At 46.4% G+C, this 21,312-nt stretch overlaps 1 protein-coding gene across 1 annotated transcript in view; it reads right to left on the bottom strand.

Moving 5' to 3' along the window:
* ATP6V0E1 (ATPase H+ transporting V0 subunit e1) overlaps positions 1-5,442 on the bottom strand; it is a 32,052-nt gene extending 26,610 nt beyond the window's left edge. Inside the window, exon 1 of the mRNA XM_068277165.1 lies at positions 5,221-5,442. Coding sequence (XP_068133266.1) covers positions 5,221-5,324 — 104 coding nt within the window. The 5' untranslated portion in view covers positions 5,325-5,442. The remainder of the gene's footprint in view (positions 1-5,220) is intronic.
* Between the last annotated feature and the right edge of the window lie 15,870 nt (positions 5,443-21,312).

The raw sequence follows: 21,312 nt of genomic DNA, 5'->3' as shown, positions 1-21,312 counted from the left end.
ACCGGCTCAGGTGCTTTAATTACCTGGATTTCATCCAGTGAACATCCCCCTCAGCCCCACACAGAGCCGGCAGCCCCCTCAGCCCCACACAGAGCCGGCAGCCCCCTCAGCCCCACACAGAGCCGGCAGCCCCCTCAGCCCCACACAGAGCCGGCAGCCCCCTCAGCCCCACACAGAGCCGGCAGCCCCCTCAGCCCCACACAGAGCCGACAGCCTCCTCAGCCCCACACAGAGCTGACAGCCTCCTCAGCCCCACACAGAGCTGACAGCCTCCTCAGCTCCACACAGAGCTGACAGCCTCCTCAGCCCCACACAGAGCTGACAGCCTCCTCAGCCAGCACACTACAGGCCACTCTGATACCATTGCTGCATTAATCTGCCCTGTGCATACACCCAAACAGCCACAAACTTCTCATTAAGAAAATGTGCTTCAAATGGTGAGTACAACAATTCTTATATTGTCGTTTTCTTTCCATTTCCAACACCATGTTAACTGTTACTAGAAAAACGTTAAACGTTTTACATCGAAATTTTGTATGCATGTGTTCCGGCCCTCGAGATTTTTCTTGATTTGAAGTTCGGCCCTCGGGCCAAAAAAGGTTGAGCACCACTGCTTTAACTGACACTCTAGGATTCTTCTTTACCCTATTGAGCATTCTGCGCTGTGCTCTTGCAGTCATCTTTACAGGACAGCCACTCCTATAGAGGGTAGCAGCAGTGGTGAACTTTCTCCACCAACAATTTGTCTTACCGTGAACTGATGAACTGCAAGGCTTTTGGAGATCCTTTTAGAACCCTTTCCAACTTTAAGCAAGTCAACAATTCTTAATTGTAGGTTTTCTGAGAGATCTTTTGTGTGAGGCATTATTCACATCAGGCAATGCTTCCTGGAAAAAAGCAAACCCAAAACTGGTGTGTGTTTTTTTATAGGGCAGGGCAGCTGTAAACAAAAACCTCCAATCTCATCTCATTGATTGGACTTCAGCTGGCTGACACCTCACTCCAATTAGTTCTTAGTCTAGGGCAGGCATGGGCAAACTTGGCCCTCCAGCTGTTACGGAACTACAAGTCCCACAATGCATTTGCCTTTATGAGTCATGACTGTGGATGTCAGACTCCTGCAATGCATTGTGGGACTTGTAGTTCCTTAACAGCTGGAGGGCCAAGTTTGCCCATGCCTGGTTTAGGGGTTCACATACTTTTTCCACCTGCACTGTGAATGTTTACATGGTGTATTCAATAAAAACATGGAAACATGTAATTATTTGTGTGGTATTCGTTTAAGCAGACTGATTGTCTGTTGTGATTTCGATGAAGATCGGATCATATTGTATGACCTATTTGTGCGAAATATAATTCCAAAGGGTTGACATACTTTTTCTTGCTACTGTATGTCCAGTAAAATGTCACTTTGGGACAGGCAGCCGAGAGCTGCTGTACAAATGCTCGACTTGATAACAAACACCTCTGCCGAGTTTTATTTGGCGTGTGTACAGGCTGGGTGCTGGCAACTAATGTGGATGGATCATGTTTGCACATCTGACCTGGCTGTACACAATATAAGCCTAAACAAGGAGTCAGTGTGATGACAGTAAACAAGGGGGACGAGAACCTGCTGAAGCACACAGGATGGATATCACCTGACATATCTGACTATTGTGTATACACTAAACAAGAACAGGCAGCTCAGACTGGCTGATCCAGGGACAGTGCAGCAATAGGGTACTTCAGTTATTTATGACAACAGTATTGTCTATACACAAAACATAGTAAATGCCTGCCACAAGCCTGACACAGACATCAGATAATACTCAAATATATACAGCGCAATCCAACTCCCAGCTTTCTAACCAAGAATACACCAGCCAACATGAAAGTGTGTACTGATATCAGGCATGTTATATCTGAAATGATCATTCATAGTTGTTTTGGCTGCAAGTCTGCTGTGCCCATCAAAAGAAAGGCAACAACCAATTGCTCATGACGAAACTGCAAGCAGATGTTTTAGTTGTCACAAATCTAACATCTGTACTGGGCTTTACCCTTTCCACCACTGAGACCTTCTACAAACTTCTTGCTCTAGTTACCTTCAGCCTTTAGGGGTTACAGCTTATGTACAATACCTACTCACCCAATGCTACAGAATGAAAAGCCTGCCACCTGTATGAAAGACAGCAACCTGTGTATGAGCCATATAGAAATGTCTTCATGTACATCTGCTCCTACTTACCACTGCTACTAAAAGGTGTCTGCTTTGAGTATAATTATACAAGAGCAATTGATAAGCTCCTTACAACCAACTAGGGCTACAGTTTTGTATATAGGCAGGTTCTCTATCTACAGAATGATAAGCCTGCAGGTCATACACAAGGCTACGACCTCTAGTATTTAAAGGAATTGTCAGGCATTTAAAAAAAAAAAAAAAAAAAAAGTTTCACGCAATTCACTGCTTCTTCGTTCCCCCGCTGCCAGCTAGTTTCATTTTTGCCGACCTCGGGGTCCTAAACATTTACGCAATGCACCACTAATGCGTAAAAATGTGTGTGTTAATGTTCATGCACCAGCTGGAATGCGTGCAAATGTACGCGTGGCGGGCCACCAACCCCGAGGTCGGCAAAAACTAAACTAGCTGGCGGCGGGGGACTGGAGCAGCAGTGAGTGACTACGGGGGCACAGGATGGCTGCATGGGGCTGGTAGAAGCCCCAGGTAAGTGAAACTTTTTTTGCCTGACGATTCCTTTAAAAATGTATAAAAAGCAAGGACACAAACAAATGTTCCTCTGCTAGCTAGACCCATTGTTACCCAGCACTAGACAAGGTAAACATGCTACACGTGGGTACAACAGAAATAAGGTTGAATAGGGGAGCGCCCTTCTCTTTTACAAATTTATTTACAGTCAAAGAAATAGACCAGCATTGCTGGCCATGCGACCAGACCAAAATCAAACCGGCTATTATTAGATACTGATTTCATGATATTCTGATATTTTTACACATACTGCCGTGTGAGTGCACCCTCCACTCATGCCTGGCATGACTTTCAGAGCTAGTTTGGTTAAAGTGACCCAACGAGAAAGTCCATCTGGAACAGTTCTCCAATCACTGCAAGAGCTGCAACTTGAAGCTTTCTAATTTGCCAAATAGTGTGGTCGTATTACTAAAAACTGAAACCTAGCAGTTCAAGAGCATGCTGTTCACCCAATCACGTTAGCGGATTTCTCAATGGACTTTGTCGGGCCACCTCAACCATGTAGCGGCAATTTCTGCCCTTGCTTTGTTTCACAAGACTGGGGTCAGAGGAATGCAATGCTAGCCCTCTTGAATGACAGTGTTCAGTTGCGATTTTTGGGACATATTTTAGTGCAAAACAGAATTTAAAAAAAAAAAAAAAAAAAAAAAAAAAAAAAAAAAAAAAAAACTTACAGTGCAGAAATACACCATTTTAAATCTATGAAACTGTTTATATAGTACAGCAAACATAAGTGAAAGACACAATAACACTGGAAGATCTCATCAGTGTGATTGTATTAGCCAGGAGGTCTATGCAATGCACAGACACCCTCACAACAACTGAAGTGAGAGACATATAGAGGCTGCCATATTTATTTCCTTTTAAACAATACTAGTAGCCTGGTCAGATCTGGCAATGTCAGAAACACCTGATCTGCCTGCTTGTTCAGGGTCTATAGCTAAACGTTTTAGATGCAGAGGATCAGCAGGACAGCCAGGCAACTGGTATTTCTTAAAAGCAAATATATAGCCTCCATATCCCTCTAGCTTCAATTATCCTTTAATTAAACTTGGCATAATTGGGGGGTTGGGGGGGGAGAGAGATAGTTAGAAAAGAAGGTAGGCCTGCTGCTGAAAGGAAAGACTTTACCTTCTTACAGGCAGTGTCACTGAACAGGAGGGCCCAGTGACAGAACTAGGAAAGCAGAAGTTAGACCATTTACAGTCATTATTTGACCTTCAGGGGTATAAAAGGTTTAGAAACTGTAAGTGCAGTGTAATATATGTACAGCAATGATAAATTGGAATGTATCATATAGGTAGCATTACAAACTGTGGATAACATCCTGTCTTAATCTACACAACATAGAAATAACCTAACTATAACATTTTACATCACTTACATACTTGCTTAAGATGACAGATAATAGCCATGAGGGCCCTTTTCCACCAGCGCAAACTGAATCGCAAAAACGCAAACCGCTAGCGATTTTACAATCGCTACGGTTTGCTTTTTAACATGGGAATCGCGGTAGGTCATTTCCACTACCGCGATTCGTTTTTGCCGGGACCGCGAACGCGCGGCGGAGCGATAATTGCCACGATTTTGCTATGCAGTGCATAGCATAGCAAAATCGCGGCCGCGAACGTCGGGGAATCGCCGGTTTTGCGATTCAGCAATCGCTAGTGTTCAGCGTGAACGCTAGCGACTGCAGGTGGAAAAGGGCCCTAAGTGTTCTTTCAAGCCATTAAGCTATAATTTGCAGCATAGCATCAGAAATGAAAGCTTCCTTATTGTGCATTTTTAGCTAATAAAAGCATGTCTTATCACTGTGGTCACTTGGGTGTAGCACATGACCACTATCCAGCCTTAACCTCCAACATAAGACTAACGAACCCAAACCTTCCCCTGTCCATGTATTGAACGCGATCCTAGTATATGCTTAGCCCTATTATATACGCCACCTATATATCTAGCCCCATCCTAAACTCCTATATATGAATACCTAACTTATATTATTTCTTAGTGTCTATACCATACCTAGCCCAAAGATGGCCACATTCCAGGAGTGAGGTGGCCAAGGGTGTAGCAAGCACTTCTGTTTTTGTCAATGGGTAGGAACTAGCTCCTTAATCCTGTAATAATTTGTCCACACCTGCCCTAAATCACATCCCTCTTATATCCCAAAGTCCACTCAACTGTTGCTCTGCATTGACCCCGTTTGTGACTGCGCTGCATTTGCGCACTGGACATGCCAATCAGATATGTACTTGTCTGTCTATCCCTGACCTATGACACCTCTCACCCTCCTAAATTATACGAGGATAACCCATCTGACTGTCTCCCTCTCTCTTATAATTTGGCTATACACCTATCAGAAAACGTGTTTGTGAGCTCCAAACACCCTGAAGCAGCTTCGTGCCCTGTCCTCAGCCGCACCAGCAATTACAACGAGGTAAAGAGTGCAAAAGTATGAAGAGCAGCCGTACCCTCGGTTGGGTCCCTTAGGAACGAACCACGGCACCACAGCGCCCACAAAGCCCCAGAAGACGGTCATGACGATGATGGGGACGAGCAGGCCGGGATACGCCATGACGCCAACAGTCCGATCGCCGTACACTAGCTAGAAACGTTCTGCGCTGCGGGAACTCTGCAAAGTGACCGGAGAACTGACTGCATTCAGTCATGTGACTACGCTCCGGCGTCATCATACCGCAGCCACGCCTCTCTGAAGGGTAGGCACGGGGAACTTATAAGAGGAAGTTAGCAGCAAGGCCAGCTCACTTAAGGGGACACGGCCATGTTCTCGGAGACCACGTAACCAAAACGAATAGATTTATATATCCACTGACTATTTGCTGTTTTACATTAAACTAAACCGTTACATTAAACTAAATCAAATTAGTTTACACTTTTAATTTAGATGTAGTTTTGAACTATATGGTTGTTTTCAGTGCTGCTCGGATACCCCTTTTCAAAATCCGGATCCGATTCGGATCTGCATACCCCGCTATCCGATCCGGGTCGGATATCCGAGTTCAAAAATTTCCGATCTGAATCGGATATCCGACCCTAGTATCCGATGGATAGAAAACCAGAAGTGGCCTTTAAATTGCTTCTAAATCGTTTTTTTAGGGTAAATGAGGCATGTAGCATCATTATTTTTTAAAGAGGAACACTAATTGATGATGTGGGAACTTAAAATCCCCCCCCCCCCCCCAAAAAAAATGGCTGTCAATTAACATCAGGACTAGGTTCTAGGAAGCGGTGGTACTGCCGCAGTTGGGGCCTCCCCACAACTTGGACAGCACAGACACCTCCCAAAAAAAAATTACACAGCAATTGTGTTCAGTTAATCGCTATGGCACCTAGTGTTGGTACCACGGCACATGTAAAACGTTAAAAAAGGAGAGGTTCCAGGAAACGGATGTACTGCCGCAGTTGGGGCCTCCCCACAACTTGGACAGCACAGACACCTCCAAAAAAAAATTACACAGCAATTGTGTTCAGTTAATCGCTATGGCACCTAGTGTTGGTACCACGGCACAGGTAAAACATTAAAAAAGGAGAGGTTCCAGGAAGCGGTCCTACTGCCGCAGTTGGGTCCTCCCTACAACTTGGACAGTACAGACACCTCCAAAAAAATTACACAGCAATTGTGTTCAGAGAATAACCATGGCACTAACTTGGTAGTAGCACGGCTGTAAAAAAATTATAACCTGGCTTATGAATGAAGATGGAGCCAGGAGGTTGTGGTGGTAAAGGGTGGTGAGGCAGGCATAGTGATTCCCACTCAGCCACTTCATTTCCCCCTCTTGCCAACAACAGGGGCCAGGAACTCACCAACCGCCCAAGCCTGGTTCATTTTTAAAAAAAAGTCAGTCTGTCCACAGACTGGGAGGACAGACAAGAGCGCTTCTCAGTGACCACGCCACCGGCTGCACTGAAGCACCTTTCTGAAAGCACGCTGGAAGGCAGACAGGACAGCACTTTCAGGGCGTACTGTGCCAGCTCGCTCCAGATATCCAGGTGCTTGACCCAGTAATCCAAGGGGTCCACAGGGGTGTTGGTGTCAAGTCCGCTGTAGGACCCCATGTATTCGGCCACCATCTGGGTCAGGTGCTGGTTCTGGCTTTGAGAGCCGAATGCTGCTGCGGGCACCTCCTCTGTAGGCAGCGGTACTGGCGTGGCGTAGAGCGCCTTTGTCAGAGACAGCAGGTTTGTTGGGCGCCTGCTGCTGCTGGATGCAGGCACCTGCTGCTGGATGTAGGCACCTGTTGCTGTGCTTGCTGGACTGTGAAAGCAGGGGGGGGTGGGAGGCTGGGGGAAGGCTTCCTCCAAGCGCCGAACCAGAATCTGCTGCAAGTCCCTCATTTGGCGCACAGGGTCTCCTCCTACAGGCAGGAACTGAGCCAGCTTCCCCTTCAGCCATGGGTCCAGCATCAGGGTAATCCATATGTCCTCCCGAGCACGCATCTGCTTCACCCTTGGGTCTTTGCACAGGCACTGCAGCATGTGCGCTGTCATGGGGAAGAGGGCTGCCATCTCTGCTGACACATACTCATCTTCATCACCCCCAGTGCTGTCCTCCTCCTCTGATTCATAATCCTCCTCTTGCTCTCTCCACCCCGCACCACTGCAGCTGCACTGCGCTGTGCCCCCTCCTCTTCAAGTTCAGGGACCTCCAAGTCCTCAACCTCCTCCTCCTGCCGCACAGAGGTGAACTGTGCAGGTGGCTGCTGCTCCTGCTGGATCAATGCTTCCTCTCCCACTTCCAGCAGAGCATCGAGGGCCTTTTCCAGCATGCACACCATTGTCACCCACTCACACAGCGATGCATGGTCCCGGCTGACCATGTTGGTGGCCTCCAGGAAGGGTGCCAGCACCAAGCACACCAGCTGCATTTTTCCCCACTCAGCAGGGCGGATGATGTCCAGGAGGTGGGTGGTGCCGGTCCTGGACAAGTTGGCCTCCATGGTGGCTTTGACCAGGTAGTGGTTGACAGCCCGCCTCTGTTCAGCCAGACGTTCCAACATTGCCAGGGTGGAATTCCAGTGTGTTGGAACGTCTATGATGAGCCGGTGCTGTGGGAGGTTCAGCTCCAGCTGCATAGCTTCCAGGGACGCTGTGGCACCACCTGAGCGGCAAAAATGACCTACAGTTTCCTTGCCGCTCCCAAAAGAGTGTCCATCCCCTGGTAGGTGTGCAGGAATTTCTGCACCACCAGGTTCAGGACGTGGGCCAGACGGGATGTGGGTGAGGTTTCCCCGGTGGATGGCGGCCACCAGGTTTGCCCCATTGTCGGCCACCACCTCTCTGATTTTCAGGCCTCTGGGGGACAGCCAACTCCTCTCCTGCTCTCGGAGCTTGGCCAGGATATTGTCTGGCGACAGTCTATTCTTCCCCAGGGTGACCATCTGCAGCAGCCTTTAGCAGTGGCGGGCCTTCACGCTGCGGGCCTGTTTGGCGGAGGATGGAACCGGATCAGAGGTGGAACCTGCTGCACTTCCCCTGACTCTGTTGCGGGGTGGCACCACCCACTGGGATGATGATGCTGCTCTCACCCCCTTGAAGGAGGAAGTGTTTGACCGGCGCATGCGACGCTTGAAGCGCATCCTGGGAGGCGACACGTACGGACCAATGAAGACGTCATTTAGGTAAGATTGACCCCCGCACAGCTTTACTGGGAGATATCCGGATAGAACTATCCGGGTATCTCCCGAATTCGGATTTGAGCAAGCATGCTAACTAGCAGGCAGCTGCTGCAGCTCAATGTCTGACTGACTGACACTAACAAATTACACAGACTAGCTAACTACAACACAATATAACAGTAGTGTAGTGAAGGTGTTTATGTGTAAAAACGCTGGGTTTATCACTGAGATAATGCACTTGCTTAGTCAAACACACTGGAGTTGTCTCTCAGTGGCAGTCACAAAGCAAGGACGAGTTTCTCATCATGTCCCCCCTCCTTATATACAGGAGGGACTGGCCAAGGTTCCCCTCTGTGATTGGTTGCTTGGGCTTAGGCCGGGAGCCCTCTGATTGGCTCAATGACGTCATGGACGTCACCTCCATGGTAACAGTACCCGGATCCGGATATCCGCATGATATCCGCGGATATCCGGGTATGCGACCAAATATCCGCGGGTTGCCATCCGGATTTGGGCCCAGGTATCCGGAATCCGAATCTGGTCGGATAGCTGAAAGATGTTCGGATATCAATCCTGATGAGCAGCACCTGTTGTTTTTAACACTTATAAGCCCACGACAGAAATATTCTATATTTATATGTATTATCTTATGATATTATTACTAGAACTAAAGGTGCCCACTAATGATACAATTTTTTTTACCCCTTCTGTGTAATATGAGGGACTGCCTAAAATTTCCATTCAAAGTATATACACACAGTTTACCCTTCTACTAAATTGATTTGGTAAGACTGTACTATTTTTTTCCCCCCTAATTTTGCCTACATACAGATCCCTGGTGTCTAGTATCCCGCAACCCCCATATAACTTCCTTGGTGCCTTGTGCTTCCCCCTTCCTAATATAGTTTCATTGGTGGTGTTGGTGGCCCTACTCCCTCCCCAACATAGGTCCCTGGAGGTATTAGAGCCAGCCCCTTCCCAGTTTAGGTGTTAGTGCCCCCTTACTCCCATATAGCTTCCCTGGTGGTGTTAGCATCCCAAGGGCTCATTCACACTATGTGCTGCGCCGTCAGTTTTGACGAAACGCACATTGTGCACATCCATAGACTTTCATATTATCATTCACACTACAGGTGTGTGTTCCCATGCGTTATGATGTAACGCATCTGGGGACATTTTATCGCACAACGCATACATTACCAGATGAGTACAGCTGCCGACGTCTGTTCTTAGCACACCCCGACATGCATTCCGTGCGTTGACCGTGCAATGGCAATGCATGCACAAAATCGTGTTCGTGCATGCGTTATGTAGTGTAAATGAGCCCTTAGCTTCACCAGCTCCAAACTTCCATCCCATAACACTCAGCAAAATCTCTGACTTAAAGGAATACTGTAGGGGGTCGGGGGCAGGGCCGGGCCGAGGCATAGGCTGGAGAGGCTCCAGCCTCAGGGCGCAGTGTAGGAGGGGGCGCAGAATTCATTCAGCTGTCATTCCTAATTGTGTTTAAAGCAGAAAGAAAGAAGAAAAGGGGATACATGGCAGTGACTGCAAGCCATATAACTAGATATTAAGGTGTTGGGGAGGTTGTGGGCCCTGTGGCGCCTCTTAGTCTAATAGCAATCAGTGTGTGATGGCTGGGGTGGAGGGATGGAGGGGCGCACTTTGGTGTCTCAGCCTTGGGTGCTGGAGGACCTTGTCCCGGCTCTGGTCGGGGGGAAATGAGTTGAACTTACCCGGGGCTTCTAATGGTTCCCCGCAGACAACCTGTGCCCGCACAGCCACTCACCGATGCTCCGGCCCCGCCTCCGGTTCACTTCTGGAATTTCCTACTTTAAAGTCGAAAAACCACTGCGCCTGCGTTGCACAGTATGGTCTGTGCCTGCACAGTATGCTCCTGGTGACATCAGCGAGAGCGAGGACACAGCAACGCAGGCGCAGTGGTTTTCCGACTATAAAGTCGGAAATTCCAGAAGTGACCCGGAGGTGGGGCCGGAGCATCGGTGAGTGGCTGCGCGGGCACAGGATGTCTGCGGGGGACCATTAGAAGCCCTGGGTAAGTTCAACTCATTTTCCCCCGACCCCCTACAGTAGTCCTTTAAAGCGGACCTAAACTCAGAACCTCCTCTTTGCTCTAAAAGATAAGAAACAACATAATAACCTTTAGGTTAGGTGCACACTTAGTAGAAACGCAAGCCATGCGGAAAACACAGAGTTTTTGCCGCTAGAGGAAGTCTATGGGCCGCATGAAAAAAATGCCTATAAAAACACATATGCTTTTTGTATGCGTGCGTTTTTAAAAACGCTGGTTTTGTTGCATGATGTTCAAAAACGCATAAAAAAGCACATAATGAAAGTCAATGGGAACGCAATGCGACCTTTCACTAACTACTGAGATTCTGCAGGTTACTAACTGGTTTCATGGAAGCACAGAAAAAGTTAACTTCCTGTGTTTACATTTAGCCTATCTGAACTGCACAGATCAGACAGAGATAGCAGCTCAAATTATAGTGGCTCATTATATTTGCAAATAAGGGTGAATTAGGCTGTTATCTCTAACTATATGTAAATTATAATACACACAGGGTGGGCTTCTCTGTGTTTTCCTTCTCTCCTGTGGAAGAGTTTAGGTCCGCTTTAGGGCCTGTTCAGACTGTCAGCGTTTGTAGAACGCATATGAATTCAAAGAAACACAAGTTGAAAAACGCATGCATTTTCTTGCGTTCGAATGCGTTTTCTATTGCGTTTTGCACACACACGTGACCCAGGAAGAAAAAAAAGAATTATGGGAACCGCAGAGGAAAACGTACGCTAAAAACGCAATAGTACGCGTTTTTGATATGCGTCCATAGACTTTCATTGCGTCCGTTTCTATGCGTGACGCACACAAAACTGCGTGCAGCAATGCGGATGAGAAACGTATGCGTCTCATACGCATACATGTGAACGAGGCCATTAGAAAACATTAGTAGCCGTTTCTATGCGGAAAGTCTTCCTGTACGCGTTCTGGAAAAACGGCTAGGAACGCACATAGTCTGAACAGGCCCTAAAGTGAGCTGGCTTGTATCTCTTGCCAATGCAGTCACTATGATGACTTTCATCCCTGCTGGTCAGCAGACTTCAGGTCAGAGGTCATGCTGGACATTATGAACTTCGCTACAGACAAACCCATTCTGCAGAAAAATCCATCCCCACTGGCAAGTTGACTTTGGGTCAGAGGTGGAAATTGGAACCCTCTTCTAATAATCTGGTCCTTAGATGTGTGCCCTCTCTCACAAGTATCCCTTACTTATTACCAGAAATAGTTCATGTGTACCTGAATTAACCTACATGATAAAAGTGTATACAGTGTCAGGAACCGGCCTGCGGCATGCCTGCGTATACGGTTCCCGACTGCGGGTTTGACCAGATCAAGCGGGGAGCAGCCTTATTCGAGCTACAAACAAGGCTTTGACCCCTCAAAAGTTCCTTACTGCCACCACTAGCGGTTTGCTAGACACGTCCACTCGGCTGTCGGGTGCTCAGCACGCAATCCACGTTTTCGTATTCGGGTCAGCTTTGCGCTTTAGGCCGAATACGGGAACAGTTGCAATCTTACACTGTAGTGAAGCAAAACCACTAACAGTCGTTCCGAACGATACTGTTAGCTACTCTGCTGTCGAGCTACTCGCACTGGCGTTTTCGTACGTTGGGTCAGCTGCGCACTTTAGGCCAACGTATGACAAACGCCCCCACACACAATGCAATTACAATCTCATACGGTAGGGTTACTCAAACGTACAATTAGGCATGGATTTATACACAGTTGCACTTCAGTCTCTTCTAGTCTATGAGTGTTGGTTTAGTACAGCAGAAGTCAAACTTATTTAAATAACGATTTAATATTCCAGTAAAACGTGGAACAATGCAGAACTTAATATATACAAAAGATGTACAAAAAAACAAAGTAAAAAAAGTTACAAAGATAAAAGTTACAAAAATACACACAAGGATATTTGCATAAAATAAAAATGGGATATAACGTTACCGCGTAGGTTAGAAAGTGGTTTGGCGGGAGAACGCCGTTCCGATTCGCTTTTTATACTGTAAGATACGCCCAGAGGCTGCAACTTCCTTGGGGAGGGGATGAACTAGTTTTAAAAGTGTATTTCGCAGCCGATCAAAGGTGGGGACTTGACTGCTCTTGGCATAATAAGCCATTTCCTGGCCAGAGGCAGTTTCTTGCCACAAGACTAACGCAATTTCCCCGTTTGTGACATCACGGTCTGCCAAGCCACTTGTCACATCTGGGCTAGGTGTGACATGTAAATTTCAAGGTTTTTCCTGTCTCAGTTTTAAGGTCATCAAAAAGGACTTCTCCCACACCAGGTGACCATTGATTAAGGCTTCCTCAACCTTCCAGCAGGCCTGTCATATGTAAATGTCAAACATTCCTGTCCACTTTGAACTTGGCAGACTCACTTAGTCGGATATTGTTTTGACCAACAGGCAGCCGTCTACATTAATACAAAAGATCAAAGCAATGCCCCACATTTGCAGGGTGGCAGACAAAAGGGAACCTAATTACCTGTTTCTGGCTGTCCAGAGGAACTGCATGCTAATGTCGGTCTATTGACACACACACACAATCACATTAACCGTTTCCTGGGGCCAGGTGGCACCTTCAAGAGCCAGACTAGCTTTTAGCAGACATAGTAGACAGAAAAATGACAGAAATATGTTCCTGTATTCCATAACATCATCAGCACCCCAATATATCACCACATACAGTATACAGTGTCGCCAAGCATAAATATAACTAGTAGTGTTAATGGTGGCACCTCCCTCCCAAATATAGCTTCCTTGGTGGAGTTAGTGCACCATCCTTCTCTGGTCCTCTGCCGAGCTCCTCCAGCTAAGTCTATGCAGAATATTAGGGGCAGCTGGGCATTGTGTAATAGTAAATGTAAGGAAGGGAGAACAGGGAAGGGTAGAAAAGGGCAAAGGGTATGGAAGGGCCACTGGATAGGAAAGGTTAGAGAATGGGCACATGACAGGGGAGGGGTGTAGGCTGTGTTCCTTTTTTCTTACTCTCATTGTAAGAGTTAAACTTCCAGGCTTCCGAATAACTGTTTCTCTCCAGACTTCAGTTGGACTGTAAGTAAAGCTTCGTATACATGCTAGATGATTCTTAACCGAGGCAGCAATTTCACTTCAGCTGTCTGTATGAACTAGCCCTAACCATCTAAAGTGGATGCCGCGTGATACACAGGGAACAATTAATTGTCATAACATGTTCATGGGCTAAAGGTGGTGTGAATCGTAATCTTTATTTATATTTAGAGAACAAATAGCAGTTTCTAATGCAGCAACCAAAGCAAGGGATGGGAAGAGAAAGGATAGGGTAAGGGCACAGGGTAGGAAATGTTAGAGAAGGGGTACAGGATGGTAGGACAGGAAAAGAAGGGGCCACAGGGGAGAATAAGGAAGAGTGCATAACGTAGAGTAAGGAAGGGAAACAGAGTAGGGTAGAGACTATAGGGTTGGATATGAAGGGAACACGGTATGGATGTAGAGTAGGAAAGTGGAACATGGCAAGGTAGAGGGAATTGGGTAGGGAAGGGGCACAAGGTATACTAGGAAGAGGTACAGGGAATGGGTGTAGAGTAGGGAAGGTGCATAACATAAAAGCAAGGAAGGGATAACCGGGTAGGGAGGGGCACAGAATAGGGAAGAAGTCACGAAGGTGGACTGCGCTCAGGGTATGGAAGGGTGACTGGATAGGAAAGGATAGAGAAAAGGCACTGGATTGGAAAGAGGTGTAGGCAGAGCCGGATCATCCATAAGGCAAACCTACGCAGTTGCTGGGGGGCTGAAGAGAGACTAGGGGCCTGGTTCACACTAGTCCCCACCATATTTTACAAAATAAGCAATGTGTCCATCAAAGGTGGGCCCATTGTTGGTACTTGCTTAGGGCCTCATTTCACAATGATCCTTTTCTGGGTGTAGGGTGAACAAAGGGGCACAGAGCAGGAAAGAGAAGGGACACAGTATAAAGTACGGAGAAGGGGCATAGGGTAGGAGAGGGATACAGCACAGGATAGAGTAGTAAATGGTACCAGAGTAGGGTAGGGAAGGGACTTTATCTTAACCACTTGCCGACCGCGCACTCATAACGCGCGTCGGCAAAGTGGTAGCTGCAGGACCAGCGACGCAGTACTGCGTCGCCAGCTGCAGGCTAATTAATCAGGAAGCAGCCGCTCGCGCGAGCGGCTGCTTCCTGTCAATTCACGGCGGGGGGCTCCGTGAATAGCCTGCGGGCCGCCGATGGCGGCTCGCAGGCTAAATGTAAACACAAGCGGAAATAATCCGCTTTGTTTACATTGTACGGCGCTGCTGCGCAGCAGCGCCGTAAGGCAGATCGGCGATCCCCGGCCAATCAGCGGCCGGGGATCGCCGCCATGTGACAGGGGACGTCCTGTCACTGGCTGCACAGGACGGATAGCGTCCTGTGCAGCCCCGATCACCGGGGATGACAGGTAGGAGAGGGAGGGGGGGAATTTCGCCGCGGAGGGGGGCTTTGAGGTGCCCCCCCGCAACATGCCAGCCAAGAGGAGCGATCAGACCCCCCCTGCACACCATCCCCATAGGGGGGAAAAAAGGGGGGCGATCTGATCGCTCTGCGTGCTGCCTGATCTGTGCTGGGGGCTGCAGAGCCCACCCAGCACAGATCACAGAATACTGCGCTGGTCCTTAAGGGGGGGTAAAGGGTGGGTCCTCAAGTGGTTAAAGGTGTGGCAGCATGATGGATGTGGCTTTGGATTATTATTATTTATTTATTGTATTTATAAAGCGCCAACATATTACGCAGCGGTGCACAATAGATAAATGGGTTAACATACAAGGTAGAACATACAGGAAACTCACAACAAAACAAGATCATGCAAATGATTTGATAACAATAGTGTCATAGGTCATGGATGGGACTACCACTTTACCATGGTATAATGAAATGATGGTGAGTAATGAGGAGGAAGCGAGAGAAGTAGATAGAGAGGAAAAAAATGGGCTGATACACCCCATGCATTTCTGCCAGGCCCATTCCCGAGAACAGTCCCTGACTCAGCTGTGTTTTCTGATTTAGCCAATAACACAGTGAACTTTCCTTAACCTGCATTTTATATCCTCTGATCTCCATCTTTTCCATCTCTGTGCATCTCTCAGACTTTAGTACACCTGTCATGTGGGAAGTAAGTAGGTTGCTATCACTGACATACTTCTGAAAATGCCACTTCCCTAGTTATGCTGAGCCTCCGCTTGTAACACATTCTGCATTGGAGAAATTAAAATCTCACTGATCATAATACAGTAACATTTGTAAAGCACTTTTCTCCCATAGGATTCTAAACTAGTTTCTAATAATTGTAATAATTTTAAGTTGAAACTAATTTTATGTTAATTGTATTCAAATTAATGCAGCTTGGAACAAGGGTAATTAAAATCGTCAGCTGCATAAACTAACATAACATTTGAGGAACGCATGCTGCATGCATTTTTCCCCCAGAACGCGCGGCTGTCCCATTCACTTTCATTCACTTTCAGTGAATGGGATCAGCCACGCAACGCATACAAACACGGATGGCGTGCGTTTGTACACGTTGCGTTCCGAATGCACGGCCGTCCGCGTTTGGTAATGTGAACAAAGCCTTAGTCTTATGGTCCGGAGAGTCCAGTGGCGTAGCTAAGGAGCTGTGGGCCCCGATGCAAGTTTTACATTGAGGCCCCCCAAACACTCTATACACAACAATTGATACGGCGCACCAAAACCTGCCAATGGCAACTACAGTATCAGAGGTGCAAGAAAAGGATGGGGAACAGTGTGTTAATGATTATCACTATTCATAGTATCTGTAGAAGTGATTATTATGAGCACAGGACCAATAGAAAGGTAATACTGTAGTTGAGGCAGGGCCCCTCTGGCCCAAGGGCCCCGATGCAGTCGCTACCTCTGCACCCCCTATTGCTACGCCCCTGGGAGAGTCTTATGGAGCGAAAAATACAGTCATTCTAAATTGGCAGATATATGCAAATGTTACTGCAAATCTATGCAGCTTGAGTATGCACCAGGGAAATGCTTTTACTGCAGGATTTGATTAGTCCATTCTACAACAGATTTCATACTTGAATACTTGGATCATAATAATTAGCATAATTCTCAATCATCTCAAATTTATTTGCACTTAAATAACAATCTTACTGTAACACCCGCAGTAATGGCGGCTGCGGACACTCAGGGTGTTTCCGCAGCCGCCTTGCCTTCATGTTCAGGGACCTCGCCCGTGCCTCTGGCGTCTAGTACGCCGAGGACGGGTCTGACGTTTGCACATAGAGTTGGCGTAGCGCGCGCGCGCGGAGACAGGACCTTTATGCAGGGAGGAGGCGTGTCAGCTGACCGGCCGGTCGGCTGACGTCAGAGGAGGCTCACGGCGCTCCGGATTGGTTGATTGTTGTGGGTGTGGCGGTGGGGTCTCCTCTGCTTCATAAGCCTTCTCTGTTCACTCGCAACTGGTCTGCTGTTGCGAATACTTATGTGCTAGCGCTCAGACCTTAGATAGTGTCCGGTGTGCTTTGATCTGGGAGGAAACCAGGGATTTCACACAAGACTAGGGTTGTATACTGTTATTGATATTCTGTGTATGACTCTTGCTACCCTCTGACTCTGCTCTTGCTTATCGTTCCTGTACATCTGCCTATCTGACTCTGTTGCTGAACCCTGCCTGATATCTTACTATTCTCTTGCCTGTTGATTCTGTACTGTGCCTGCCCATTTGTTACTGATCCTAGCCTGTCTGACCTTTCTACTCACCAGTGAGCCCTTGTCACTGGTGAGGTGCTCTACTGATAGTACCCACCAGCTCCTCTGGTAAGGTGAAGCCAGACTATCAGTTATTGTGTCCTGATAGTACCCACCAGCTCCTCTGGTGAGGTTTAGTCAAACTATCAGTTATTGTGTTCTGATAGTACCCACCAGCTCCTCTGGTGAGGTTAAGCCAAACTATCAGTTACTGTGTTCTAATAGTACCCACCAGCTCCTCTGGTGAGGTTAAGCCAAACTAATCAGTTACTGTGTTCTAATAGTACCCACCAGCTCTTCTGGTGAGGTTAAGTCTAATTACTCAGTTACACTGTTCTATAAGTACCCACCAGCTCCTCTGGTGAGGTTTAGATACTATTCTGTTACTGTTGCACCAAGCACTACATACCTCGTTCCTTACCAGCTATACTTGTATTATTGGTGATACTGCAGATCACCACATAATCAGGTATAACGTCTGTATTATTGGTGATTCTGGAGATCACACATGATCAGACATCTGTGTTGCTACACCAATCGTTACACTTACTAATTTGGACTTTGGTACATGTAGATTTGGGCAAGACATTTAATAAACACAACACAAGCTTAGCTGGCACTGAAGTGTAGCTTCTCAAAAAAAAAAAAAAAAAAAAAAACAGCTGTCATTCTAAGGGTTAAAAGGAAATATGTTATCCTTCATATCCCTTTCACTTCAGGTGTGCTTTAAATTATGAAGGCTTTGCAGCACTGTGGACAGGAGAGCTGTAACATCTTTTTAGAGACAGAATTTCAATATTTACCATCTAGCTAAAGACCTGGAGGCTTTCCCTGCTTGATTTTTTTTTTAGCTCTGAAATTGCAGATGCTAAGTTTTTCCATCAATTCCAAAGTTGCTTTTAGCAAATATTGACTTGTATGATGAAAAAAAGAAAACAGAAAAGCATTTTTTAGGTCAACCTTGGCCATAAAGTCGAAAATTTCTGTTTTGCAGGCATGTTGCTGGTTTCATCTATATATCCTGAAGGAAGATAATTTCCCAGAACTATTTAATCTGGTGACACTGATCACTGATCCATGGCCCACTTATCTTTTTGGAATTACAGTCAGGCCCAGAAATAGTGAGACATCGACACAATTCTAACATTTTGGCTCTATACACAACCACAATGGATTTGAAATGAAACAAACACAATAGTGCTTTAGCTGCAAACTGTCAGCTTTAATTTGAGAGTATTTACATCCAAATCAGGGGAACGGTGTAGAAGGGCCCTTTTCCACTAGCAATCGCTAGCGTTCACGCTGAACGCTAGCGATTGCTGAATCGCAATTAGCGGCGATTCCCCGACGTTCGCGGCCGCGATTTTGCTATGCTATGCACTGCATAGCAAAATCGCGGCAAAAGTCGCTCCGCGGCGCGATCGCGATCAAGTAAAAAACGAATCGCGGTAGTGGAAATTACCTACCGCGATTCCTATGTTAAAAAGCAAACCGTAGCGATTGTAAAATCGCTAGCGGTTTGCGGTTTTGCGATTCAGCCAGCGCAAACGCGCTGGTGGAAAAGGGCCCTAAGGGAGCAAAAGTAATGGGACAATTGGCTTCTCAGCTGTTCCATGGCCAGGTGTGTGTTAATCCCTCATTATCACAATTACAATGAGCAGATACAAGGTCCAGAGTTAATTTTAAGTGTGCTATTTGCATTTGGAATCTGTTGCTGCCAACTCTCAAGATGAGATCCAAAGAGCTGTCACTATCAGTGAAGCAAGCCGTCATTAGGCTGAAAAAAACAATCAAACAAACCCATCGGAGAGATAGCAAAAACATTAGGCGTGGCCAAAACAACTGATTGGAACATTCTTAAAAAGAAGGAACGCACCAGTGAGCTCAGCAACACCATAAGACCATGGAAAACAACTGTGGTGGATGACTGAAAAATTATTTCCCTGGTGAAGAAAACAGCCTTCACAACAGTTGACCAGATCAAGAACACTCTCCAGGAGGTCGGTGTATGTATGTCAAAGTCAATAATCAAGGGAAGACTTCATCAGAATGAATACAGAGGGTTCACCACAAGATGTAAACCATTGGTGAGCCTCAGAAACAAGAAGGCCAGATTAGAGGTTGCCAAACTAAAATAGAAAAGCCTTCACAGTTCTGGAACAACATCCTATGGTGTATTTGGAGTAATGGCAGCAGGTTGGCACTACAGTGCACTGTTAGACAATTAGCTGGGCAAGGATGGCTTAAAGGACCACTGTCCCGAAATTCTTAAAATTTAAAATAAATCTAAACATATACAGATAAGAAGTGCAATCCTCCCAGAGTAAAATGAGCCATACATTACTTTTCTCCTTTGTTGCTGTCACTTACAAGGAGTAGTAGAAATCAGACAGAACTGACAGGGTTTGGACTAACCCATCTCCTCATGGGGAATTCTCAGGGTTTTCTTTATTTTCAAAAGCACTTCGTGAATGGTAGTTGCTGCGTCCAACTGCCAAAAAAAGTGTACGGTGAGCAGGGAAGCTGGCCAGCATCTTTGTATAAATCTTTTTCAGAGAAAGAATAAAGGCCATGCTGAGAATCCCCTATAGAGATATGGGCGAGCCCAAAACCTGTCGGTAATGCCAGATCTCTACTACTTACTGTAAGTGACAGCAACATGGGAGAGAAGTAATTTATGGCTTATTTTACTCTAAAACAAACGTACTTCTTATTTGTATGTGTTTATATATATTTTCAATTTTAAGATTTTCGCGACAGTGGTCTTTTAACTGTGCTTCATCTCCTGGGAAATGTGCGTAGTGTGCGCTAGTGTACATGAGATAGCAACATGTCATAGGAAGTGGAAAATGCTGGCACTGCTGCAAAACACTTGTTTATTTTTCAAAACTTGCTGTTACATGATGAGTAAAACCGCACAGTCCATAAACTGGATAAAAGGTGAACATACCGGTGAAAGGAGGTGGCAGAATAGATGACGTTGGGTGCTGGGTACAAACGCCTGATGGTCGTTTCGCGAACTCAAGCACGCCTACGGAGGCTTCCCAGTGCTAGAGTGCACGGAATGGCCATCAGGTGTCTGTACCCAACACCCACCATCATCTATTGTGCCACCTCTCCTTTCACCGGTATGTTCACCTTTTATCCAGTTTATGTACTGTGCGTTTTTTTTCATCATGTAACAGCAAGTTTATAATAACAAATGTTTTGCAGCAGTGCCAGCATCTTCCACTTCTTATGACATGTTGACAACATCCTATGGACAGATGAGACCAAGATCAACTTGTACCAGAGTGATGGGAAGAGAAAGGTATGGAGAAGGAAAGGAACTGCTCATGATCCTAAGCATACCACCTCATCACCAGTGAAGCATGGTAGTGTCATGGCGTGGGCATGTATGGCTGTCGATGGAACTGGTTCTCTTGTATTTATTAAAGAGGAACTGTCAGCCATACTATCTCAGGAAAAAAAAAAACACTACTACTTACATAACATATGTATTGCACTGTCCACGTTTTGATCTTAGTGATTTTCTACAGTAAAAAAAGATAAAATCCTTCTTAGCAGTTCCCATTTTAACTGTGGCTATTTTTAATCCAATCCTGATGGCATTTCCTCCCTTGTGATGCCCATACACAGTACAATTTTTTTTATTTTTTTTTATTAGATAATTTTGTTCGATTATTTCTTTAGGTCAAATATAATTTTTTTTTGTAACATGTCCGATCGGATTTTTATTGAAAAAATGGGATAATCGTTTTCTTGATCGAAAAAAAAGATTCTTTTAAAGAGAACCCGAGGTGGGTTTGAAGAATATTATCTGCATACAGAGGCTGGATCTGCTTATACAGCCCAGCCTTTGTTGCTATCCCAAACCCCCCTAAGGTCCCCCTGCACTCTGCAATCCCTCATAAATCACAGCCATGCTGCTGACAAACAGCTTGTCAGAGCTGGCTGTGTTTATCTCTATAGTGTCAGTTTGCTGCTCTCCCCGCCTCCTGCAGAACTCCAGTCTGCATCCCTTCCCTCCCTGCTGATTGGAGGGAAGAGACGGGGGCAGGGACCGGAGCTATGCAGGAGGCGGGGGAGCAGCT

This window comes from Hyperolius riggenbachi, chromosome 3 (genome assembly GCF_040937935.1).
Source record: "Hyperolius riggenbachi isolate aHypRig1 chromosome 3, aHypRig1.pri, whole genome shotgun sequence".
In the NCBI taxonomy this organism is placed as follows: domain Eukaryota; kingdom Metazoa; phylum Chordata; class Amphibia; order Anura; family Hyperoliidae; genus Hyperolius; species Hyperolius riggenbachi.
The sequence above is the reverse complement of the archived record's forward strand: the minus strand, read 5'-3'. Positions and strand labels throughout refer to the sequence as shown.